This window comes from Leucoraja erinacea, chromosome 29 (assembly GCF_028641065.1).
Source record: "Leucoraja erinacea ecotype New England chromosome 29, Leri_hhj_1, whole genome shotgun sequence".
In the NCBI taxonomy this organism is placed as follows: domain Eukaryota; kingdom Metazoa; phylum Chordata; class Chondrichthyes; order Rajiformes; family Rajidae; genus Leucoraja; species Leucoraja erinaceus.
In genome coordinates, this window is record NC_073405.1 from 11,812,697 (window position 1) to 11,832,321 (window position 19,625).

Sequence of the window (19,625 nt, forward strand, 5' to 3'; positions counted from 1 at the left end):
AGAAGTTGCTTTTATTCTTGTTAAGGGCTGTGGAGGCCAAGTCAGTGGATATTTTTAAGGCAGTGATAGACAGCTTCTTGGTTAGAATTGATGTCCAGGGTTATGGGGAGAAGGCAGGTAAATGGGATTAGGAGGCAGTGATCAGCCATGATAGAATGGCAGAGTGGACTCTATGGGCCGAATGGCCTCATTCTACTCCGATAACTTGTGAACAATTAAGTGTTTTATTCAGCAGTGAAGCTGAGAATTTAATATGTGGAGCAAAGGTGATCTCAGTCGTAAACCGACAACTATTTTCTGGGGAGAAAGCTTGTCACTGCTGGAGATGCATATCGTATCATGTTCACAGAACATGGAGCAGTACAGCACCGGAACTCTGTACTCTTAGTCTGAAGGACTGATGTTCTTCCTACCCCCATCCCAACCCCACCCTCCCCCACAACCCCACCTACGTTTACACCAGCCATGTTGTACTGAAGTCCTGAGCAGACATTAGTAAATGACAAAGGATGAGAAGACCTTGCTCTGTGCTGGTACATGGAACAATACAGCACAGGAGCAGGCCCTTCGGCCCACCATGTCTGTGCTGACCATGGTGCCAAGTTAAACTCATGCCATCTGCCTGCTCATGTATCCTATCTCTTCATTCCCTACCTGTTTGTGCGCTAGTCTAAATGCCTCTCAAACATTACTACCCTATCTGCTTCCACCAACTCCACTGGCAGCATGTTCTAGGCACCCAACTTGTCTTGAGGTTCTGAGATTCCAGCAACCTTCCTGTAACAGTGGATTGAACGACACGCTGTACTTTCTCTCTACAAGGTGACCCCTCCATATACTCAGTCATCTCCAGAGTATTTCTGCCTGGATAGCACCTACAAATTTTCACGGCACCACGGTACACGTGACAATAATAAACCAATACCAATACTAATAAGGAGGTCCTACTGCCTGGTGAGACCGCATCTAGAGTATTGTGTGCAATTTCGGTCTCCTAATTTGAGGAAGAACATTATTGCTATTGTGCGAGTGCAGCGTAGGTTCACCAGGTTAATTTCTGGGATGGCGGGACTGACATACAATGAAAGAATTGACTGGGCTAGTATTCATTGGAATTTTGAAGGATGAGAGAGGATCTTATAGAAACATATAAAATTCTTAAAAGATTGGACAGGCGAGATGCAGGAAAAATGGTCCCGATGTTGGGGGAGTCCAGAACCGGGGGTCACAGTTTAAGAATAAGGGATAGGCCATTTAGGACTGAGATGAGGAAAACCTTCTTCACCCAGAGAGTTGTGAATCTGGAATTCTCTGCCACAGAAGGCAATGGAGGCTAATTCACTGGATGTTTTCAAGAGATAGATATATATTCCTGCACCTATTTTTTCTATGTTTCTATCTGATTTTTAATTCACAGATTTTATTCAATTGGAAAATGTTAGGCTAATTTAGTACCTCAAAATTATAGGTCAGGAATTGAGGCTAAAATATTGTCTCCAGGACCTTTACAATAGAGCCCCCTTTTCAATAGGAATCACAAAAAAACATCTATGTTAGCTGCCTTTCATAAGCCCCACCCTAATGTTCTGCATTGAAGACAAAGTGTTTTGTTGGAATCTGCAACAGGAATTCAGAAAATGCACATTAAAGATACCAGTAACAGCTCAAAGCTCTCTACGTTAGCTGTAAATTTGGGGAGTTGATGCTTCGATTTCCAAGGGTCTCTGTATAAAAGCAGAGTTTAATCTGCCAATTTGAGCACAAAACTGGGTGAGCACTGCATGAGTCTCACTCTCCAGAAACAAAACCTAGCACCTGCTCCCAGCGAAAAAAAGATTTCAAAGTCCATTCTTTCGTTGTTTATTTGCAAAAGCACCAGATAATAATATAGCTCATGTTGAATTAAATCTTCAGGTTGTTACTGTGCTTTCACTAAAACTCCCATGCAACATTCATAAAACAAAGCTTCTTTTTAAAGGTCCTAGTATTCCTAAATATTCATGAGTATTTATTAGTTTAATTGCACACACAATTGCCTGCAGTGTTCAGAACTTTGATCCTTGGCTTGCCATATAGATCAGAGCACTCGGGTCACCTGTACTCATTGTTTGGCACCATCTTAGATTCACCTGGTGAAAATGGCTTTACCCTGGCAACCCCTTATTGTTCTGCTTTTAATCAACACTGCAAGTGCACAGAGCCGTAAGTACTATCTTATTATTTTTCCGTGCTCTATCTCTCAAGAAACCTGAGTTGTAACTCTGTTTACAAGGAGGAAGTGTCCAATGAAAAGATTTTTATTATGAAGTGTCAAAAGTCATTTTAATTCTGCCCATTCACTTTTACAGTAAACCTGGTGTTCCAAGCAACCCACCCCACTGAGGGCTGTTTTATTTTAATTCTTGCAGAAATGGAAATTAGAGTTGTGGGATATCTCTTCCTGGAAATGTGTGCCCAGAGCTCTAACTTTTAAATTTAACATTTCCTGTAAATTTCACCCTTCGGGAGATTTTATGGGCACAGATAAACATTTATTGAACAGTGTCAATTGGAATACTTGTCTATATTTATGGACCCTTGAATAAAAACATGTTTTAGTTTAAAAAAAACAGCATGGAATCAGGCCCTTCAGCCCACTGAATCCGTGCACATTATCAATCACCCATTCATATTAGTTCAGCGTGATCCCACTTTGTCATCCACTCCCTGCACATTTGGAGCAATTAACACAGGCCAATTAACCAACAAATCCACTCGCCTTATTGTCTCTCATTGTCATGTGTACCATTGTCAGGTACTGTGAACAGCTTTGTTTTGCATGGTATCCAAACAGACCAGATAATACCACACATTAATATGTTCAAGCAAAACTCAAGTACAACAGTTTGAGCAAAGAGGAAGACATATAGTGTGGAATGTAGTTTCTCAGCATTGAAGCAAAGCAATTCCAGAGATGGAGTCTAATGTCTGTGATGTGATGTAGGAGAAGCACTAATACCCTGGCTTATGGAAGGGCCGTTCAGAAGCCTGATACCCGAGGGGAAGAAGCTGTTCCTGAGTCTGGTGGTGCACGCTTTGAAGGGAATGGGGTGAAGAAGGAATGACCAGGGTGGGAAAGGTCTATCTTTATGTTGGTTGCTTTGCAGAGGTAGCGTGAAGTGGAGATGAAGTCAATTGTGTGGACTCTGGTCTGTATGACAGACTGTGCTACACAACTCTCTTCGATTTGTTGCTGTGTCTTAAACCGAGCTCTGATGCAACCCGACAGTATACTTTCTATGTAATAACAGGAACTGCAGATGCTGGTTTATACCAAAGACACAGACAAAGACACGGTATGCTTTTTATGGCAAATCTGGTGTAATAATTGTCTTTAGGAGTCTCTTAAGAGTCATTTTACTTGTAAGGGAAAAGTGTTTAATTAAACAATATTCAATGTAAAGTCAAAAATAATGTTAATTTTGTCTATTTGCCTTTGCACTAAAACCTGATGTATCAAACACATTTGCCAGGACTTGAGGGCCTGAGCCATAGGGAGAGGTTGAACAGGCTACGACTTTAGTCCTTGGAGGCTGAGGGATGATCTGATAGAAGTGTATAAAACTATGAGTGTAGATAGAGTGAATGCACAGAGTCTTCCCAAGAATAATGGAATCAAGAACCAGAGAACATACAGTAGATTTAAAGTGAGAGGGCGAAGATTTACTATAAATCTGAGGGGCACGTTTTTCACTCAGAAAGTGGTGGGTATACGAAATAAGCTGCTAGAGGAGATAGTTGAGGCAGGTACTATAACAACATTTAAAAGATGCTTGGAGATCTATAGGGATAGGAAAGGTTTCAAGAGATTTTGGCCAAAAACAAGAAACTGAGAGTAGCTTAGATTTGATATCTTGGTCGGCATGAATGAGTTGGGCTGAAAGGTCTGTTCCCATGCTGTATGACTCTAAGTGCTGGCAACTCATCGCGCCAACCAAACACACATAGTTCAATAAGTTAGACAAAAAACGCTGGAGAAACTCAGCGGGTGAGGCAGCATCTATGGAGCGAATGAAATAGGTGATGTGTTTCGGGCCGAGACCCTTCTTCAGCCCACCCGCACATCAGTCTGAAGCAGGACTCAACCTGAAACGTCGCCTATTTCCTTCGCTCCATAGATGCTGCCTCACCTGCTGAATTTCTTCAGCAGTTTTGTCTATCTTTGATTTTCCAGCGTCTGCAGTTCCTTCTTGAACAAATAGTTCAATGTTAATTGTTTTCCATGATTTGATATGTAACTATGATTTACAATGGACATTATTTTGGTTGCACTATATACTTTGGTTTAGCACTGTTATGGGCTGATAAGTTAGTACTATTGATTTTTTAATTTGTTTTAGTATTGCTTATCATATGGAGAACCAAGGAACTGCAGATTGTGATTTACAAACAAAAACTCAAGGTGCTGGAGTAACTAAGCAAGTCAGGCAGCAACTCTATAGGACATGGATAGGTGACGTTTTCAGGTCGAGACCCTTTTTCAGATTGATCGTTGTAGCGGGAGAAAGTTGGAAGAGGGGGGAGGTGATTGGCAGATGGGTGGAGTAGGTGACAAATGCTAGAGATGAAAAGGAGACAAAAAGGTGTTAGGCAAGGAGAGAAGAGGAGGGATATGTGTAGGCAGAGGAAGGGATATAAATGGAAGGGAATGGGTGGATTATTGTACATTTATTCTCGTGTTATTGTATTGGTGCGTTTGTAAAGCTGCAGGGAGTAAGGATTTCACTTTTCTGTTGCTGGTACATACGATGACTAAACACTCTCAGCTTCTCTCTTCATAAGGGTGGCACAGTGGCACAACTGGTGCCAGAAGCCTGGGTTTGATCCTGACCACTCCTGCCTGTGTGGAGTTTGCATGATCTTCTGGGTGCTCCAGTTTTCACCCATTTCCCAAGGTCATGTGGATTTGTTGGTTAATGGGTCGCGGTGAAATTGCTCCTAGAGTGGATGAGAGAGTGGGATAACTTACAGCTAATGGGAATGGGTGACCAGACCGATGGTCGCCGCAGACACCGTGGGCCAAAGAGCGTGTTTCCATGCTGTATCTCTAAAACTAAAACTAAATTAATAGTTTAAAACAATATTCAGTAATAAATTAGTTTGATCCTGACCATGGGTGCTGTCTGCATGGAGTTTGCATGTTCTCCTTGTGACCGCATGTGTTTTCTCCGAATGCTCCAGTTTCCTCCCACATTCCAAAGACCAACAGCTTTGTAGGTTATTTGGCTTTGGTAAATTGTCCCTAGTGTGTAGGATAGAATTAGTGAACGGGGGATCGCTGGTCGGCACGGACTCAGTGGGCCGAAGGGCCTGTTTCCAAGCTGTATCTCTAAACTAAGACTGCTTTAAAATGTACCCAATGAAAGGCCAAAAGTGAACAGCTGCTTCGTGAGATATTTTTTTGATAAGTTTAATGAGTATCTTAAACTACCTTTGAGCTTTGTTGACTTTGAAAGGTTCAGCAAAAGCAGACACTCCCCTGGCCTGGCAACCTTGGCTGGTTGGGTTCACCGCTGTCATTGTGTTCCTCTTCATTGTCTTTGCTGCACTGATAATCAAGAAAGTTCTGCACGGAAAGTAAGTAAATGCATTGTATCTACTTTGTTTTAGATATTAAATTTCCAAGGTCAAAGAATCAGCAAGACATTCAAGAGAGAGAACATAGAACATAGAACAGTACAGCACAGGAATAGGCCCTTTGGCCCACAATGTCTGTGTCGGACATGATGCCTACTTAAACTAATCTCTGCCTGCATGTGATCCATATCCTCCTAATCCCTGCATACCTTCTAAATGCCACTATCGTATCTGCTTCCACCACCATCTCTGGCAGTGTGTTCCAGGCACCCACCACAAGCCACACAAATGCCTCTACTCCTTCATGAGACAGAGGAAATTCAGTAAGTCTCCAATGACTCCTACGAACTTCCACAGAAACCGCAGAATGCATGATGTGGGGTTGCATCACAACTTGGTTTGGGAACATCTCTGCCTACGACTGCAAGAAATTGCAGAGTTGTGGATGTACTCCAGTCCACCACACACACCAAACTCCCCACCCTTGACTCCATCTACACTTCACGCTGCCTTAATAAAGCAGTCAACATAATCAAAGGCCTGTCCCACCCCAGTCATTCCTTCTTCACCCACCTCCCATTGGGCTGAAGATACAGAAGCTTGAAGGTGGGCACCACAGACTCAAGAACAGCGTCTTCCCTTCCATTATCAGGCTTCTGAAAGGGCTTCCAGAAGCTAGGGTACTACCCGATGCACCTCTACTCCATTGTGTCCATTGGACTTTGACTCACTGTAATGCTTCAATGCTGAGAACTATATTCTTCACTTTATACCTTCCCCTCTGCTCTTCCTATTGTACTTGAGTTTGACTTGATTGTATTTATGAATGGTTTACCTGATCTAATTGAATAGCATTGGGGACAATCAGCCATGACAATCAGCCATGATCACAATGAATGGCTCGAAGGGCCGAATAGCCTCCTCATACACATATTTTCTATGGTTCTATCTCTATATTTCTAAAACAATGCTTTTCATTCTACCTTGGTACATGTGACAATAATAAACCTAAACCTAAATATTTTTTCTGTGTATAAACAATTGTTGCGCACACCTCCTTTAAACTTTGCCCCTCTCCCCTCAAAACTATGCCCTCTAGTCCCTGACATTTCCACCCTGGGAAAATGCTTCTGACTGTCTACCCAATCTATGCCTCATAATTTTATATACTTCTTTCAGGACTCTCCTCAATGTCTGATTTTCCGGAGAAAACAATCCAAATTTGTCCAACCCCTAATCCAGTCAGCATTCAGGTGGTGCCTGTCAACGATGGCAGCCTCGCCAACAGTCTATCTGTCCTTTCGTCTTTTTTAACTTATTTTTAGTGTGTTTTAAAAGTATGTGTTAATGTTCTCTGGTTTGTTTTACGTGAGGTCGGGGGTCGGGGGAAACCTTTTTCAATCTCTTTCCTGGCCGGAGAAGTGACTTTTTTCCGGATGGTATCTCTGGTCGCTCTGCAGCCTAACATCATGGAGCTGGCGGCCTTGCTCGAGACTGACTTTGAGCCCCATCGCGGAGCCATGGACTTACCATCGGAGCCTGCGATCCCTTCCCTGGGATCGACGCTCCAACCATGGCCTTCGCATTTCTACAATCAGTAGCTTGCGTTCTCGGGTAGAGACTGTAAGTTTCTGAGTCATGGGCACACTACAGCAAGCATCTCAAAGTACGGAAGAGATACCACCAATGTTGCTTCCATAAATTCCCTCTTTTCCATCAACAGGATAAGTGGACTAACATCAATGTCCACTCCCAGGCTAACAGCCCCAGCACAGACTCTCTATTGCAGTAAGATAGCTCTGAGGGGCAGACCATACCATTTGCACAGCCAACACCAGTCCACAGTGGGCCCACAATTTATTTGTCCTTTCTTCTAAATCACAAATGGCCATCAGTGAGGGTGCATGGGCATTGCTGACATATAGTTTAGTCCGTGAGTTCTGTGTTAATACTGCGGAAGAATTGTTGTAATTTAATTACTCATTAAATTTTACAGGAACAAGGAAACTGATGATTCTTGCCTTGGGTTAAACACTGAGGAAAGGTAAGGCACTGTTTGTATAGGATCTTTATATTTTACTCTTATATTCAATTCAGTATTAGCTTTGGAACTTATTCTGCTCTTCACTGGTACAAAATACGTAAAATACCAGTGAATTCGATTAGTGGGGCTTTGATGTTAAAGGTCAAGTCTTTCTTTCTCAAACTTGTCACGTGAAGGAAAATGAAAAAAAATAGAGTTTGGAGTTTGGGCCACACAGTGGCGCAGCGGTAGAGTTACTATCTTACAGTGCCAGAGACCCGGGTGCTGAGACATGGTTTATCTCTTGGCGTGTATACATGGGGAAATATTGTTACATTTTATTTCCTCATTACATCCCACAGGAGCAAGGACATTGAAATGCTTGGCACCAACTCATGCCCTGGTGAAAGGTAGGGTGCTCAATAATCTACCTCATCTCCATCTTCCTGTCCTGACACCGTTTGATGGATTTGCTTTCTCTCCAAATATCTGTCGTTCTCAGTCTTGAGCAATGGAGCATCAGAGCTGGCTGAGACAGAAATTCTCTGCACTCTGACTGAAGATATCTTCCTCAAGTCTGACATAAATAACCAACAGTATCTCACAATGCTATGATCAGGAACTATCCATGTTTCAATCAAGTAGTTTACTCATAAAGTAATAGACCCAACTTGCCCACACCAACCAGCTACACTAGTCCCACTGCCCACATTTGGCCCATATCCCTCCATTCCTGTCCTATCCATGTACCTGTCTAACTGTTTCTTAAACGTTGGGATAGTCCCTGCCTCAACTGCCTCCTCAAATCCAGTGAGCATTCGGGTGGCTTCATCTGCGATGGCAGCCTTGCCAACAGACTGTCTGTCCTTTCGTCTTTTTTGTTATTTTTAGTGTGTTTTAAAAGTGTATGTTAATGTTCTCTGGTTTGTTTTATGTGGGGGAGGGGGTTGGGGGGAAACATTTTTCAATCTCTTACCTGGCCGGAGATGTGTTTTTTTCCCCGGATCGTATCTCTGGTCGCACTGCGGCCTAACTCAAGGCCTCTGGCGGCCTTGCTCGAGACTGACTTTGAGCCCCATCGCGGAGCCATGGACTTACCATCGGAGCCTGCGATCCCTTGCCTGAGATCGACGCTCCAACCGCGGCCTGCGCATTTCAACAGCCAGTAGCTTGCGTTCTCGGGTAGAGACTGATGTCGGGAAGCTCCAAGCTACAAGAGGATCGACCAGCCCCGACCTGGAATCCGTTCGCACGGCGCGGGGAGCAGAGATCCCCCTGATGCGGGAACTTGATCGTCCCGATGCAGAGGTCTCAACTGCCGGCTGCGGGAACCAAGATCGCCCCGACAACAGAAGTTCGAGTGCCCCAACCGTGGGAGGGCAAAGAAGGGAAGAAAATTGAACATTTTCTGCCTTCCATGAAAGTGTGGAATGTGGGGATGTCGCTGTTGGATGTTCATGTTAAAAATATATTTGTGTGTCTTGTTGCTCTTTATTGGTATGACTGTTTTGCAAATCAAATTCCTCATTTGTTGCAAAACATACTTGGCTTATATATTACTATTCTGATTATGATTCTGGTAAACCTTTCATGAACCCTCTCCAAAGCATCCACATCTTTCCTGGAATGGAGAAGACCTCCCACACATTGTAGTGAAGGAGGACACCGATAATAACATTGTGTGATAATAAACAGGTGTATTAGGGAGTATCTTTGGCCTTGACTCTGGGAACAGTGAGTGAAGATAGAGTCTGTGGACCCTACATGGGGGTTTTGATTTATCTGCCCTCCTGTAAGGTTCTGAGTCATGGGCACACTACAGCAAGCATCTCAAAGTACGGAAGAGATACAACAAATGTTGCTTCCATAAATTCCCTCGTTTGCATCAACAGGATAAGTGGACTAATATCAATGTCCACTCCCAGGCTAACATCCCCAGCACAGACTCTCTATTGCAGTAAGATAGCTCTGAGGGGAAGAACATACCATTTGCACAGCCAACACCAGTCCACAGTGGGCCCACAATTTATTTGCCCTTTCTTCTAAATCACAAATGACCATCAGTGAGGGCGCATGGATAATGCTGACATATAGTTTAGTCCGTGAGTTCTGTGTTAATACTGCGGAAGAATTGATGTAATTTATTTACTCGTTAAATTTTACAGGAACAAGGAAACTGATGATTCTTGCCTTGGGTTAAACACTGAGGAAAGGTAAGGCACTGTTTGTATATGATCTTTATATTTTACTCTTATATTCAATTCAGTATTAGCTTTGGAACTTATTCTGCTCTTCACAGGAACAAAATACGTAAAATACCAGTGAATTTGATTAGTGGGGCTTTGATGTTAAAGGTCAAGTCTTTCTTTCTCAAACTTGTCGCTTGTGAAGGAAAATGAAAAAATAATGTTTGGAGTTTGGGCCACACAGTGGCGCAGCGGTAGAGTTACTGTCTTACAGTGCCAGAGACCTGTGTGCTGAGACATGGTTTATCTCTTGGCGTGTATACCTGGGGAAATATTGTTACATTTTATTTCCTTATTACATCCCACAGGAGCAAGGACATTGAAATGCTTGGCACCAACTCATGCCCTGGTGAAAGGTAGGGTGCTCAATAATCTACCTCATCTCCATCTTCCTGTCCTGACACTGTTTGATGGATTTGCTTTATCTCCAAATATCTGTTGATCTCAGTCTTGACCATATCCATCAATAGAGCTGGACTGAGACAGAGATTTCCAAAGTTTCTCTGCACTCTGACTGAAGACACCTTCCTCAGCTCGGACATAAATAACCAACAATATCTCACAATGTTATGATCAGGATCTATCCATGTTTCAATCAAGTAGTTTACTCATGGAGTCATAGGCCTAACTTGCCTAGACCGGCCAGCTACACTAGTCCCACCTGCCCACATTTGGCCCATATCCCTCCATTCCTGTGCTATCCAAGTACTTGTCTAACTGTTTCTTAAACATTGGGATAGTCCCAGCCTCAACTACCTCCCCTGGCAGCTTGTTCCATACACCCACCATCCTTTGTGTGAAAAAGTTACTTCTCAGATTTCTATTAAATCTTTTCCCCTTCACCTTAAACCTGTGTCCTCTGGTCCTCAATTTCCCTACTCTGGGCAAGAGACTCCATGCATTTAGCTGTGTTTACCCATGGTCACAATCAAGCTGTTCACAGTGTACAGGATAAAAAGTATAACATTCAGTGTAAAATAAAGTCTAATAAAGTCCAATTGGAGATGGTTCAAAGGTCTCCAATGCAATGCGGTAGATAGGAGGCCAGGGCCACTCTCTAGCGAGTGAGAGGGTGGTTCAGTTGCCTGAAAACAGCTGGGAGCAAACTGTCCCTGAATCTGGAGGTATCCATTTTCAAACTTCTATACCTCCTCCCCTATGGGCTGGGGGTGAAGAGGGAGCGACCGGGGTGAGACTCATCTGTGATTTGCATCAAAGGCTAATTTGGAGATCTATTCTGTTTTTCAATCCCCACTTCTTTCCTTGTGAAGTAATATTTGCTGTTTTTTCTCTCTTTCTCCTTCTAAATCGCAGCTGGCCATGTGTGAGGGTGAATTGGCACTGCTGAGATCTGGTTTATTCCTTGGTTGCTGAGTTACAGCTGGATGTAGATTAGCTACAGAAATAGCCTGGAGAAGTGGCAGGTGGAGTTTAATCCAAGCAAGTACTTTGGGAGGTCAAATATAAAAGAAATATAGAATTAATAGCACAACCTCAACAGCAGTATGGAGGGATCTTTGATGTACAGAGGGATCATGGGGTCCAACCCCATAACTCCCTGAAAGTGACTACACACTTAAACAGAGTGCTAAAGAAGGCATATAACATGGGGGCATTGAGTATAAGAGTTAGGAAGTCATCATGCAGGTTTGCAGAACTTTGGGTAGGCTGCATTTGGCTATTGTGCGTATTTCTGCTTGCTCTATTATGGAATGGGACGTGGAGGCATTGGAAAGAGTACACAGGAGGTTTACTAGAATGATCCCTGGATTAGGGGGGGCATTACCTACAGGAAACGTTGTCCAGACTTGGATTGTTTTCTCTGGAATGCCGGAGGTTGTGGGGAGACTTGATAGAAGTATATAAAATTGTGAGAGGCTTAGATAGTGTAGACAGTCAGAATCTTTTTCTCAGGATGAAAAAATCAAATGCTGGAGGGCATAGCTTTAAAGATTACTATCTAAATGGCGTCATGTTGGGAAAAGGGGAAGTACAACGGAATCTGGGGGTCCTTGTACATCAGTCTATGAAAGTAAGCATTTAGGTACAGCAGGCAGTGAAGAAAGCGAATGGCATGTTGGACTTTATAACAATAGGAATCAAATATAGGAGCAAAAAGGTCCTTCTGCAGTGGTACAGAGCCCTAGTGAGACCACATCTGGAGTATTGTCTACAGTTTTGGTCCCCTAATTTGAGGAAGGATATTCTTGCTATTGAGGGAATGCAGCGTAGGTTTACAAGGTTAATTCCCGGGATGGCGGGACTGTCATATGCTGAGAGAATGGAGCAGCTGGGCTTGTGCACTCTGGAGTTTAGAAGGATGAGAGGGCATCTCATTGAAACTTATAAGATTATTAAGGGTTTGGACATGCTAGAGGTAGGAAACTTATTCCCGATGTTAGGGGAGTCCAGAACCAGGGGCTACAGTTTAAGAATAAGGAGAAAACCATTTAGAATGGAGATGTGGAAACACTTTTTCACACAGAGAGTTGTGAGTCTGTGGAATTCTCTGCCTCAGAGGGTGGTGGAGGCAGGTTCTCTGGATGCTTTCCAGAGAGAGCCAGATAGGGATCTTAAAGATAGCGGAGTCAGGGGATATGGGGAGAAGGCAGGAATGGGGTACTGATTGTGGATGATCAGCCATGATCACATTGAATGGTGGTGCTGGCTGTCTATTGTCTAAAGTTTAAAGGAGATATGCGGGACACGTTTTTTTAAATACAGAGAGCGATGAGTTCCTAGAAACCGCTACCAGGGTTTGTGGTTGAGGCAGATGTGATAATGACATTTAAGAGCCTTCTGGATAGGCATTTGGACATGTTGGAAATGGGTGGATATAGATTATGTTTATATTAGACAGATAAGAGTTGGTCTTGGCATCATGTTTGGCACAGACTTTGTGGGCTGAAGAACCTTTTCTTGTGCTGTACTGTTCGATGTTCTGCATAACAGAAATATCTGCAAAAGGATTGCTATGTTTTATTATTCATTAAATCTTCCAGGAGCAAGAAGACTGGAGACTCCAGCAGGGACTTAACCATTGAAGAAAGGTAGGGCACAGTCCTGTACAATTTTTTTCATGTTTTACAATAAACATTAACGAGACGAAGGAATTAAAAGTAACATTAGCAAATTTGAAGATGACACAAAGCTGGGTGGCAGTGTGAACTGTGAAGAGGATGCTGTGAGAATGCAGAGTGACTTGGACAGGTTGGGTTAATGGGCAGATATATGGCAGATGCAGTATAATGTGGATAAATGTGAGGTTATCCACTTTGGTGGCAAGAACAATTAACTAATTATTTAATTGCAAAGATAAGTATGGAACAAGCTGCCAGAGGAGGTAGTTGAGGCTGGGACTATCCCATTGTTTAAGAAACAGTTAGACAGGTACATGGATAGGACAGGTTTGGAGGGATATGGACCAAGCGCAGGCAAGTGGGACTAGTGTAGTTGGGACATTGGTGGCGGTGTGGGCGAGTTGTGCCAATGGGCCTGTTTCCTCACTATGTCACTCTAGGACTATGACTATGATTCTATAAAGGATTTGATTTTGATTTTAGTTTAGTTTATTATTGTCACGTGTACAGTGAAAAGCTTTTTTGTTGCATGCTATCCAGTCACCTTCTTCTTCTTTTGAGTCCATCTTGCTACAAATGTTGACATCGCTGTCATCGTCCGTCCTGAAAAGGACGTAAGCTTCCGTCGACAATCGGTGGGAGCCACCACTTGTTACAATAAATGATGGTGGGGAGCAGAATTAGCTCGGGATACTTCCAGTTTCCAGCCCCGCGATGTGGGCGCTTCTGCTATGGGGCCATACAGTCAGTGAAAAGCATTATAATCCAGCCATCTACAGTATAAAATAAATAACGTTTAATGCAAGATAAAGTCCAGTACAGTCCACTTAAAGATACTTCAAAGGCCTCCAATGAAGTAGATAGTGGGTCAGGTCTGCTCTCTAGTGAGGACAGGCCAGTTCAGTTGCTTGATAACAGCTGGGACTGGGAGGAAACTGTCCCTGAATCTGGAGGTATACATTTTCACACCGCAGTACCGCTTGCCTGATGGGAGAATGGAGAAGAGGGAGTGAGACTCATAATTGATTATGCTGGTGACCTTGTCGAGGCAGCGTGATTCTTGGAGACTCCCCTCATCTCTCTAAAGGGATTGATAGGGAAGCCACAATACACCAGCTGATCATATCGACATATTCGTAATGTAGATAAACACATGTAAATTATTGTTTCTAACTGTATCTATGTCCTGATTTAGAACTTCAGACTGTGAGGAATCTGAGGGAATCTCTAACCCAATGGATAAGGATAAAATGTCCAACCTCTGAAGTGCTCTAATTGGAATCGTGCCGATGAGTTCATTGTCATCCCTCCATGGATAAAACGTTTATTTTCCTCTGAATGTATAAAGTGACAACTCGGTAATTAAAATCTTTCACTCTCTCCCCGTGGAGTAATGTCCTTTCCTGCAATAAAGCCACGTAGAAAAGATTGGTGAACTTTTAAAATGTTTTGGGACGGATGAAAATGTAAAGTACCCTGTGACAGGAAGCGATCTTCTGTAAGAGGTGTTTAAGAAGGAACTGCAGATGCTGGAACAATCGAAGGTAGACAAAAATGCTGGAGAAACTCAGCAGGTGAGGCAGCATCTATGGAGCGAAGGAATGGGTGACGTTTTGTGTTGAGACTCTTCTTCAGACTGATGAGGGGATGGGGTGGTGGGAAGAAGATAGGAAGAGGCGGAGACAGTGGGCTGTGGGAGAGTTGGGAAGGGAAGGGGAAAGAGGGAGAAAGCAAGGACTACCTGAAATTGAATAAGTCAACGTTGATACCGCTGGGGTGTAAACTCGACTGCATCCTATCCCCCCTGGTTAAATCCCTCCCTACCTATGTATAAGACACCTCACACGCTCCTCGTCTCCTCCATGACTTCCGTTATCTAGGCCCCCATTTCCTCATCTTCACCATGGATGCCCAGTCACTCTATCTCCCATTAGGAGGGTCTTAAAGCCCTCCGTTTCTTCCTCGACCGCAGAACCAACCAATCCCTGTCTACTGATACTCTCCTCCGCCTAGCGCGGAGCTGGTCCTTACCCAAAACCACTTTTCGTTTGACTCCTCCCATTTCCTCCAAATCCAAGGCGTAGCTATGGACACGTGCATGGGCCCCAGCTGTCCCTGCCTCTTTGTGGGGTACGTCGAACAATCCTTGTTCGAGGCGTACCATGGCCCTATCCCCGAACTATACCTCCGCTACATTGACAACTGCATTGGTGCTACCTCCTGCATCCATGCAGAACTCACTGACTTCATCCATTTCACCACAAACTTCCACCCAGCACTCAAATTCACCTGGAACATTGCCGACATCTCCCTACCATTTCTAGACCTCACTATCTCCATTGTAGGCGACAGACCTCTGACCGACATCTACTAGAAACTCACTGACTCCCATGGCCACCTGGACTACACTTCTTCCCACCCTGCCTCCTGTAAGGACTCTATCCCCTACTCCCAATTCCACCGTCTACGCCGCATCTACACCCAGGATGAGGTGTTCCAAACCAGGGCATCGGAGATGTCCTCATTCTTCAGGGAATCGGGGTTCCCCTCTTTGACTATAGATGAGGCTCTCACCAGGTTCTCTTCTATACCCCGTAACTCTGTTCTCATTCCTCACCCACCCCCACCCCCCCCCACTCGTAACAAGGGCAGAGTCCCCCTTGTCCTCACCTTCCACCCTACCAGCCGTCACATACAACAGATAATCCTCCAACGGGATCCCACCACTGGCCACATCTTCCCATCTCCTCCCCTTTCGGCTTTCCGCAGAGACCGCTCCCTCCGTAACTCCCTGGTCAATTCTTTCCTTCCCACCCAAACCACCCCCTCTCCTGGTACTTTCCCTTGCAACCGCAGGAAATGCTACACTTGTTGCTTTACCTCCCCCCTTGACTCCATCCAAGGACCCAAGCAGTCTTTCCAGGTGCGGCAGAGGTTCACCTGCACCTCCTCCAACCTCATCTATTGCATCCGCTGCTCTAGGTGTCAGCTGCTCTACATCGGTGAGACCAAGCGTAGGCTTGGCGATCTCTTTGCCCAACACCTATGCTCAGTTCGCAATAACCAACCTGATCTCCCGGTGGCCCGACACTTCAACTCCCCTCCCATTCCGAATCTGACCTTTCTGTCCTGGGCCTCCTCCATGGCCAGAGTGAGGACCACTGTAAATTGGAGGAGCAGCACCTCATATTTCGCTTGGGCAGTTTTCACCCCAGCGGTATGAACATTGACTTCTCCAATTTCAGGTAGTCCTTGCTTTCTCCCTCTTTCCCCTCTGCTTCCCAGCTCTCCACCATTCCACCCCTTCCTTTCTTATTCCCGCCCCACCCCCCATCCCCTCATCAGCCTGAGGAAGGGTCTCGACCCGAAACGTCACCCATTCCTTCGCTCCATAGATGCTGCCTCACCCGCTGAGTTTCTCCAGCATTTTTGTCGACCTTCTGTTGGAGGTGGGTCTGTCCAAAATTATGCTGGAAATCTGAACTAATCCACTGTGTTGTCACTCTGAAATGAGGTTAATCACATAGATGCAGTTTGGAATTTGATGCAGACTTGAATCCTTTAAACATTAATGAAATACAACAGATGGTTTCATGTACTGCCTTGGCAGCTGTTCTTTCAAAGACCAAGATTAACTTGCTTAAATTGAAATGAATTGCCCTGCTTTTGATCATGTAATTGTTAATTATTTTTTTCAATGTTATCCATAACAAAGTACTTCTTTGTGAAACAAGTCGAGTTGCTCCTGTTTAACAATTTAATATTAAATGTTAATATCAATATCAAAAGACAACCACATAATGGGCGATGCATAATTGTGGTCCAGCTAGTGGAGCTGCTGCCTTACAACACCATTGATCCCAGGTTCAATCCTGATATTCGAAGCTGACTTTGTGGAGTTTGCACACTCTCCCTGTGACTGCTTATTTTGGATTTTTTTTAAATTTCATAACAAGGTCCAATAAAAGGGCGGTACGGTGATATAACGGTAGAGCTACTGCCTTAAAACAGCGCCAGGGACCCAAGTTTGATCCTGACTACGGGTTCTTGTGTGTACGTACGTTCTGTCCCGTGACTGCGTGGCTTTTCTCCGGGTCTTCCCGCACTCCAAAGACGTACAGGTTTGTAGGTTAATTGGCTTGGTATATATGTAAAAAATGATCGAGAGTGTGTGTCGGATAGTGTTAATGTGCGGGAATCACTGGTCGGTGCGGGTTTGGTGGACCGAAGAGCCTGTTTTCGCGCTGTTTCTGAACTAAGCTAAACTAAACTAAATAAGAGGAAAACGCAAAGTGCTGGAGTAACTCAATGGGATGGGCAGCATCTGTTGAGGGAATAGACAGGTTATGTTTCGGATCGGGATAATTCTTTGGACTGATTCTGTCCTGACTCAAAACATCCCCTGTCCATTCCCTCACACACCCCAAAGACGTGTGGCTTTGTATGTGTTCATCACACGGAGACACAAGGAACTGCAGATTCAGGTTGACAAAAATACACACAAAGTGCTGGAGTAATTCAGCGGCTCAGGCAACATCTCTGGAGCACATGGATCGGTAACATTTTGGAGATGGACCTTTCCTCATACTCAGACTGATATTAGTATTGGTGTAGTGTTGACATGTATACTGAGATACAGTGAAAACATATGTTTAGCGTGCTATTTAGCTAAACTATGCTTAATGTTGCTGCAAACAATCCGTGCATGGGTATAACAGGAGGAAGTGTAGAATATCGTGTTACAGCTACAGAGAAAGTACAGATAAAAAAGTGCAAGAGTTGCACTGTTTTAGGACTGGGTGAAAGATGGTCAAGAATATAAATACTCATCTCCTATCTCCTATTTTCTATTTCCTTTTCTCTCTTTTTTTACTTCTTTTCCTCACTCTCTCTCTCTCTTCCTTTTTCTTTGTCACACACTATACATCACATGTTTTTCTATTCTCTACTATCTAGTCACTCTTTCTCTCTTCCATTTAAAAAAAAAGGAAGCTGGATATAAAATGTAACATGCCAATATATATTTGGCACCTGAAAAAAGGTGCCACGTTATTGTACTTCTAATAAAGAAATTATTGTTTTAAAAAAAGGTAGATTGGGAGGTTGGGAATGTACCCTTACCTAATGAGAGATTCTTTCACGAGTCTGATCATAGCGGGGAAAAAGTTGTTCTTGAACCTGGTGGAACGTGCTTTCAACCTTTTGTACTATCTACCCAATGGGAAAGGGGGGAAGAGAAAATTACAGGGGTGTGAGTGGTCCGTGATGAAATTGCCTTCTTTCCCGAGGCAGCGTGAGGCGTAGACGGAGTAATTGGGGGGGACGAGACTGGTCTGTGTGATGGACTGGGCTGCATCTGCAACTCTCTGCGGTTTTGGGCAGAGCAGTCGCCAAACCAAGCTGCAATGAATGCTGTTGGGATGTTTTCTACAGTGCATCTGCTGAGAGTCAGTGGCAACATGCCAAATATCCTTGGTCTTCTGGGGAGGCGGAGGCACTGATGTGTAGGAAAGAACTGCAGATGCTGATTTATATCGAAGGTAGAGCTGTTGATGTGCTCTCTTGACCATAGTCTGGTGGTTTCATGGTTAGCACTCATGAAATTAGCTCCTTAACTCCAGATTTATTTAATTACTTGAATTTAAATCCACCAGCTGCCACAGTGGGATTCAAACTTCCGGGTCCAGTAATGTGGATGCTGCTTCAATCATTCAAGCAACACAAGAGAGTCATGGCCATTCAAATGTCATGTAGGCCGACAACGGAATAATTAAATTCTTACCTGCTGCAGCATTTGCAGGCACATTAATGTAATAACACACAATCCATAACCAAACTTGTATATAATGCTATATAATATAATAAATTAATAATCAATAATAACTAGATCTTTATAGTGCAAAACCTAGTCCATGGTGCAATCAAACAAGTCCATTGTAGTTCTGCTGAAGCGTCCCATCCCGAAACATCACTTATCCATGTTCTCCAGAGACGCTGCCTGACCTGTTGAGTTACTCCAGCACATTGTGTCCTTTTTTAAAATCAGCACCTGCGGTTCCTTGTTTTTCCACAGTAGACCATAGTTGCTGAGGTATTGGCCGTGTTCAAGAGCCTGATGGTTGTTGGTGAGAAGCTGTTCTTGAACCTGGAGCTCATGGTTTTCATGCTCCTGTACCTTCAACCCGATGGTGACAGCATGTTGGGTGCATGGTAAGGGTGTTGTTGGTCTTTGATGGTATTTGCTGGTATTTTGAGACAGCACCTCCTGTAGACCCCATCGATGGTGGGGAGATCAGTACCCACGATGAACTAGGCAATGTCTACCACTCTTTGTAACCCCCTTTGTTTCTGGGTGTACGAGTTACCAAAGCAGGCCACCATGCAAGAGTCAATATATTCTCTACTGTACATCTTAGAGGTTTGATAATCGGGCACTAAACTGAATTTATTTGATCTTCTAAGGAAGTAGAGGTGTTGATGAGCCATCTTTGTGATCGCATCAATGTGTTGGGCCCCGGACAGGCCTTCAATGATACACATGCCATGGAACTTGTTCTTGACTCTTTCCACCATGATTCCCATTGATGAAAACAGGTTCATGGAACCTCAACTTTCCCTTTCTGAGTTCAATAACCAGCTTCTTGGTCTCGATGATATTGA

At 43.9% G+C, this 19,625-nt stretch overlaps 1 protein-coding gene across 2 annotated transcripts; it reads left to right on the forward strand.

The window, feature by feature from the left end:
* The first annotated feature begins 1,607 nt into the window (after window positions 1-1,607).
* LOC129711167 (small integral membrane protein 24-like) lies at window positions 1,608-14,337 on the forward strand. 2 transcript variants are annotated; one of them, XM_055658623.1, is made up of 9 exons: window positions 1,608-1,770; window positions 2,124-2,202; window positions 5,496-5,616; window positions 7,613-7,660; window positions 8,002-8,049; window positions 9,805-9,852; window positions 10,194-10,241; window positions 12,888-12,935; window positions 14,161-14,337. In XM_055658623.1, exons 2-9 carry the CDS (start codon window positions 2,139-2,141, stop codon window positions 14,228-14,230), a joined length of 495 nt encoding a protein of 164 aa, XP_055514598.1. In that variant the 5' UTR covers window positions 1,608-1,770; window positions 2,124-2,138; the 3' UTR covers window positions 14,231-14,337. The 2 variants fall into 2 exon arrangements, with proteins under 2 accessions (XP_055514598.1, XP_055514597.1); XM_055658622.1 differs by having other exon boundaries at window positions 1,611-2,202.
* The last annotated feature ends 5,288 nt before the right edge of the window (window positions 14,338-19,625 follow it).

Bases quoted from the DNA above. Each gene is read 5' to 3' on its own strand.
- LOC129711167 (XM_055658623.1), top strand. From the start codon at position 2,139: ATGGCTTTACCCTGGCAACCCCTTATTGTTCTGCTTTTAATCAACACT. The intron at 9,853-10,193 runs GTAAGGCACTGT...TACATCCCACAG, and splicing joins GGGTTAAACACTGAGGAAAG to GAGCAAGGACATTGAAATGC. The intron at 10,242-12,887 runs GTAGGGTGCTCA...TAAATCTTCCAG, and splicing joins AACTCATGCCCTGGTGAAAG to GAGCAAGAAGACTGGAGACT.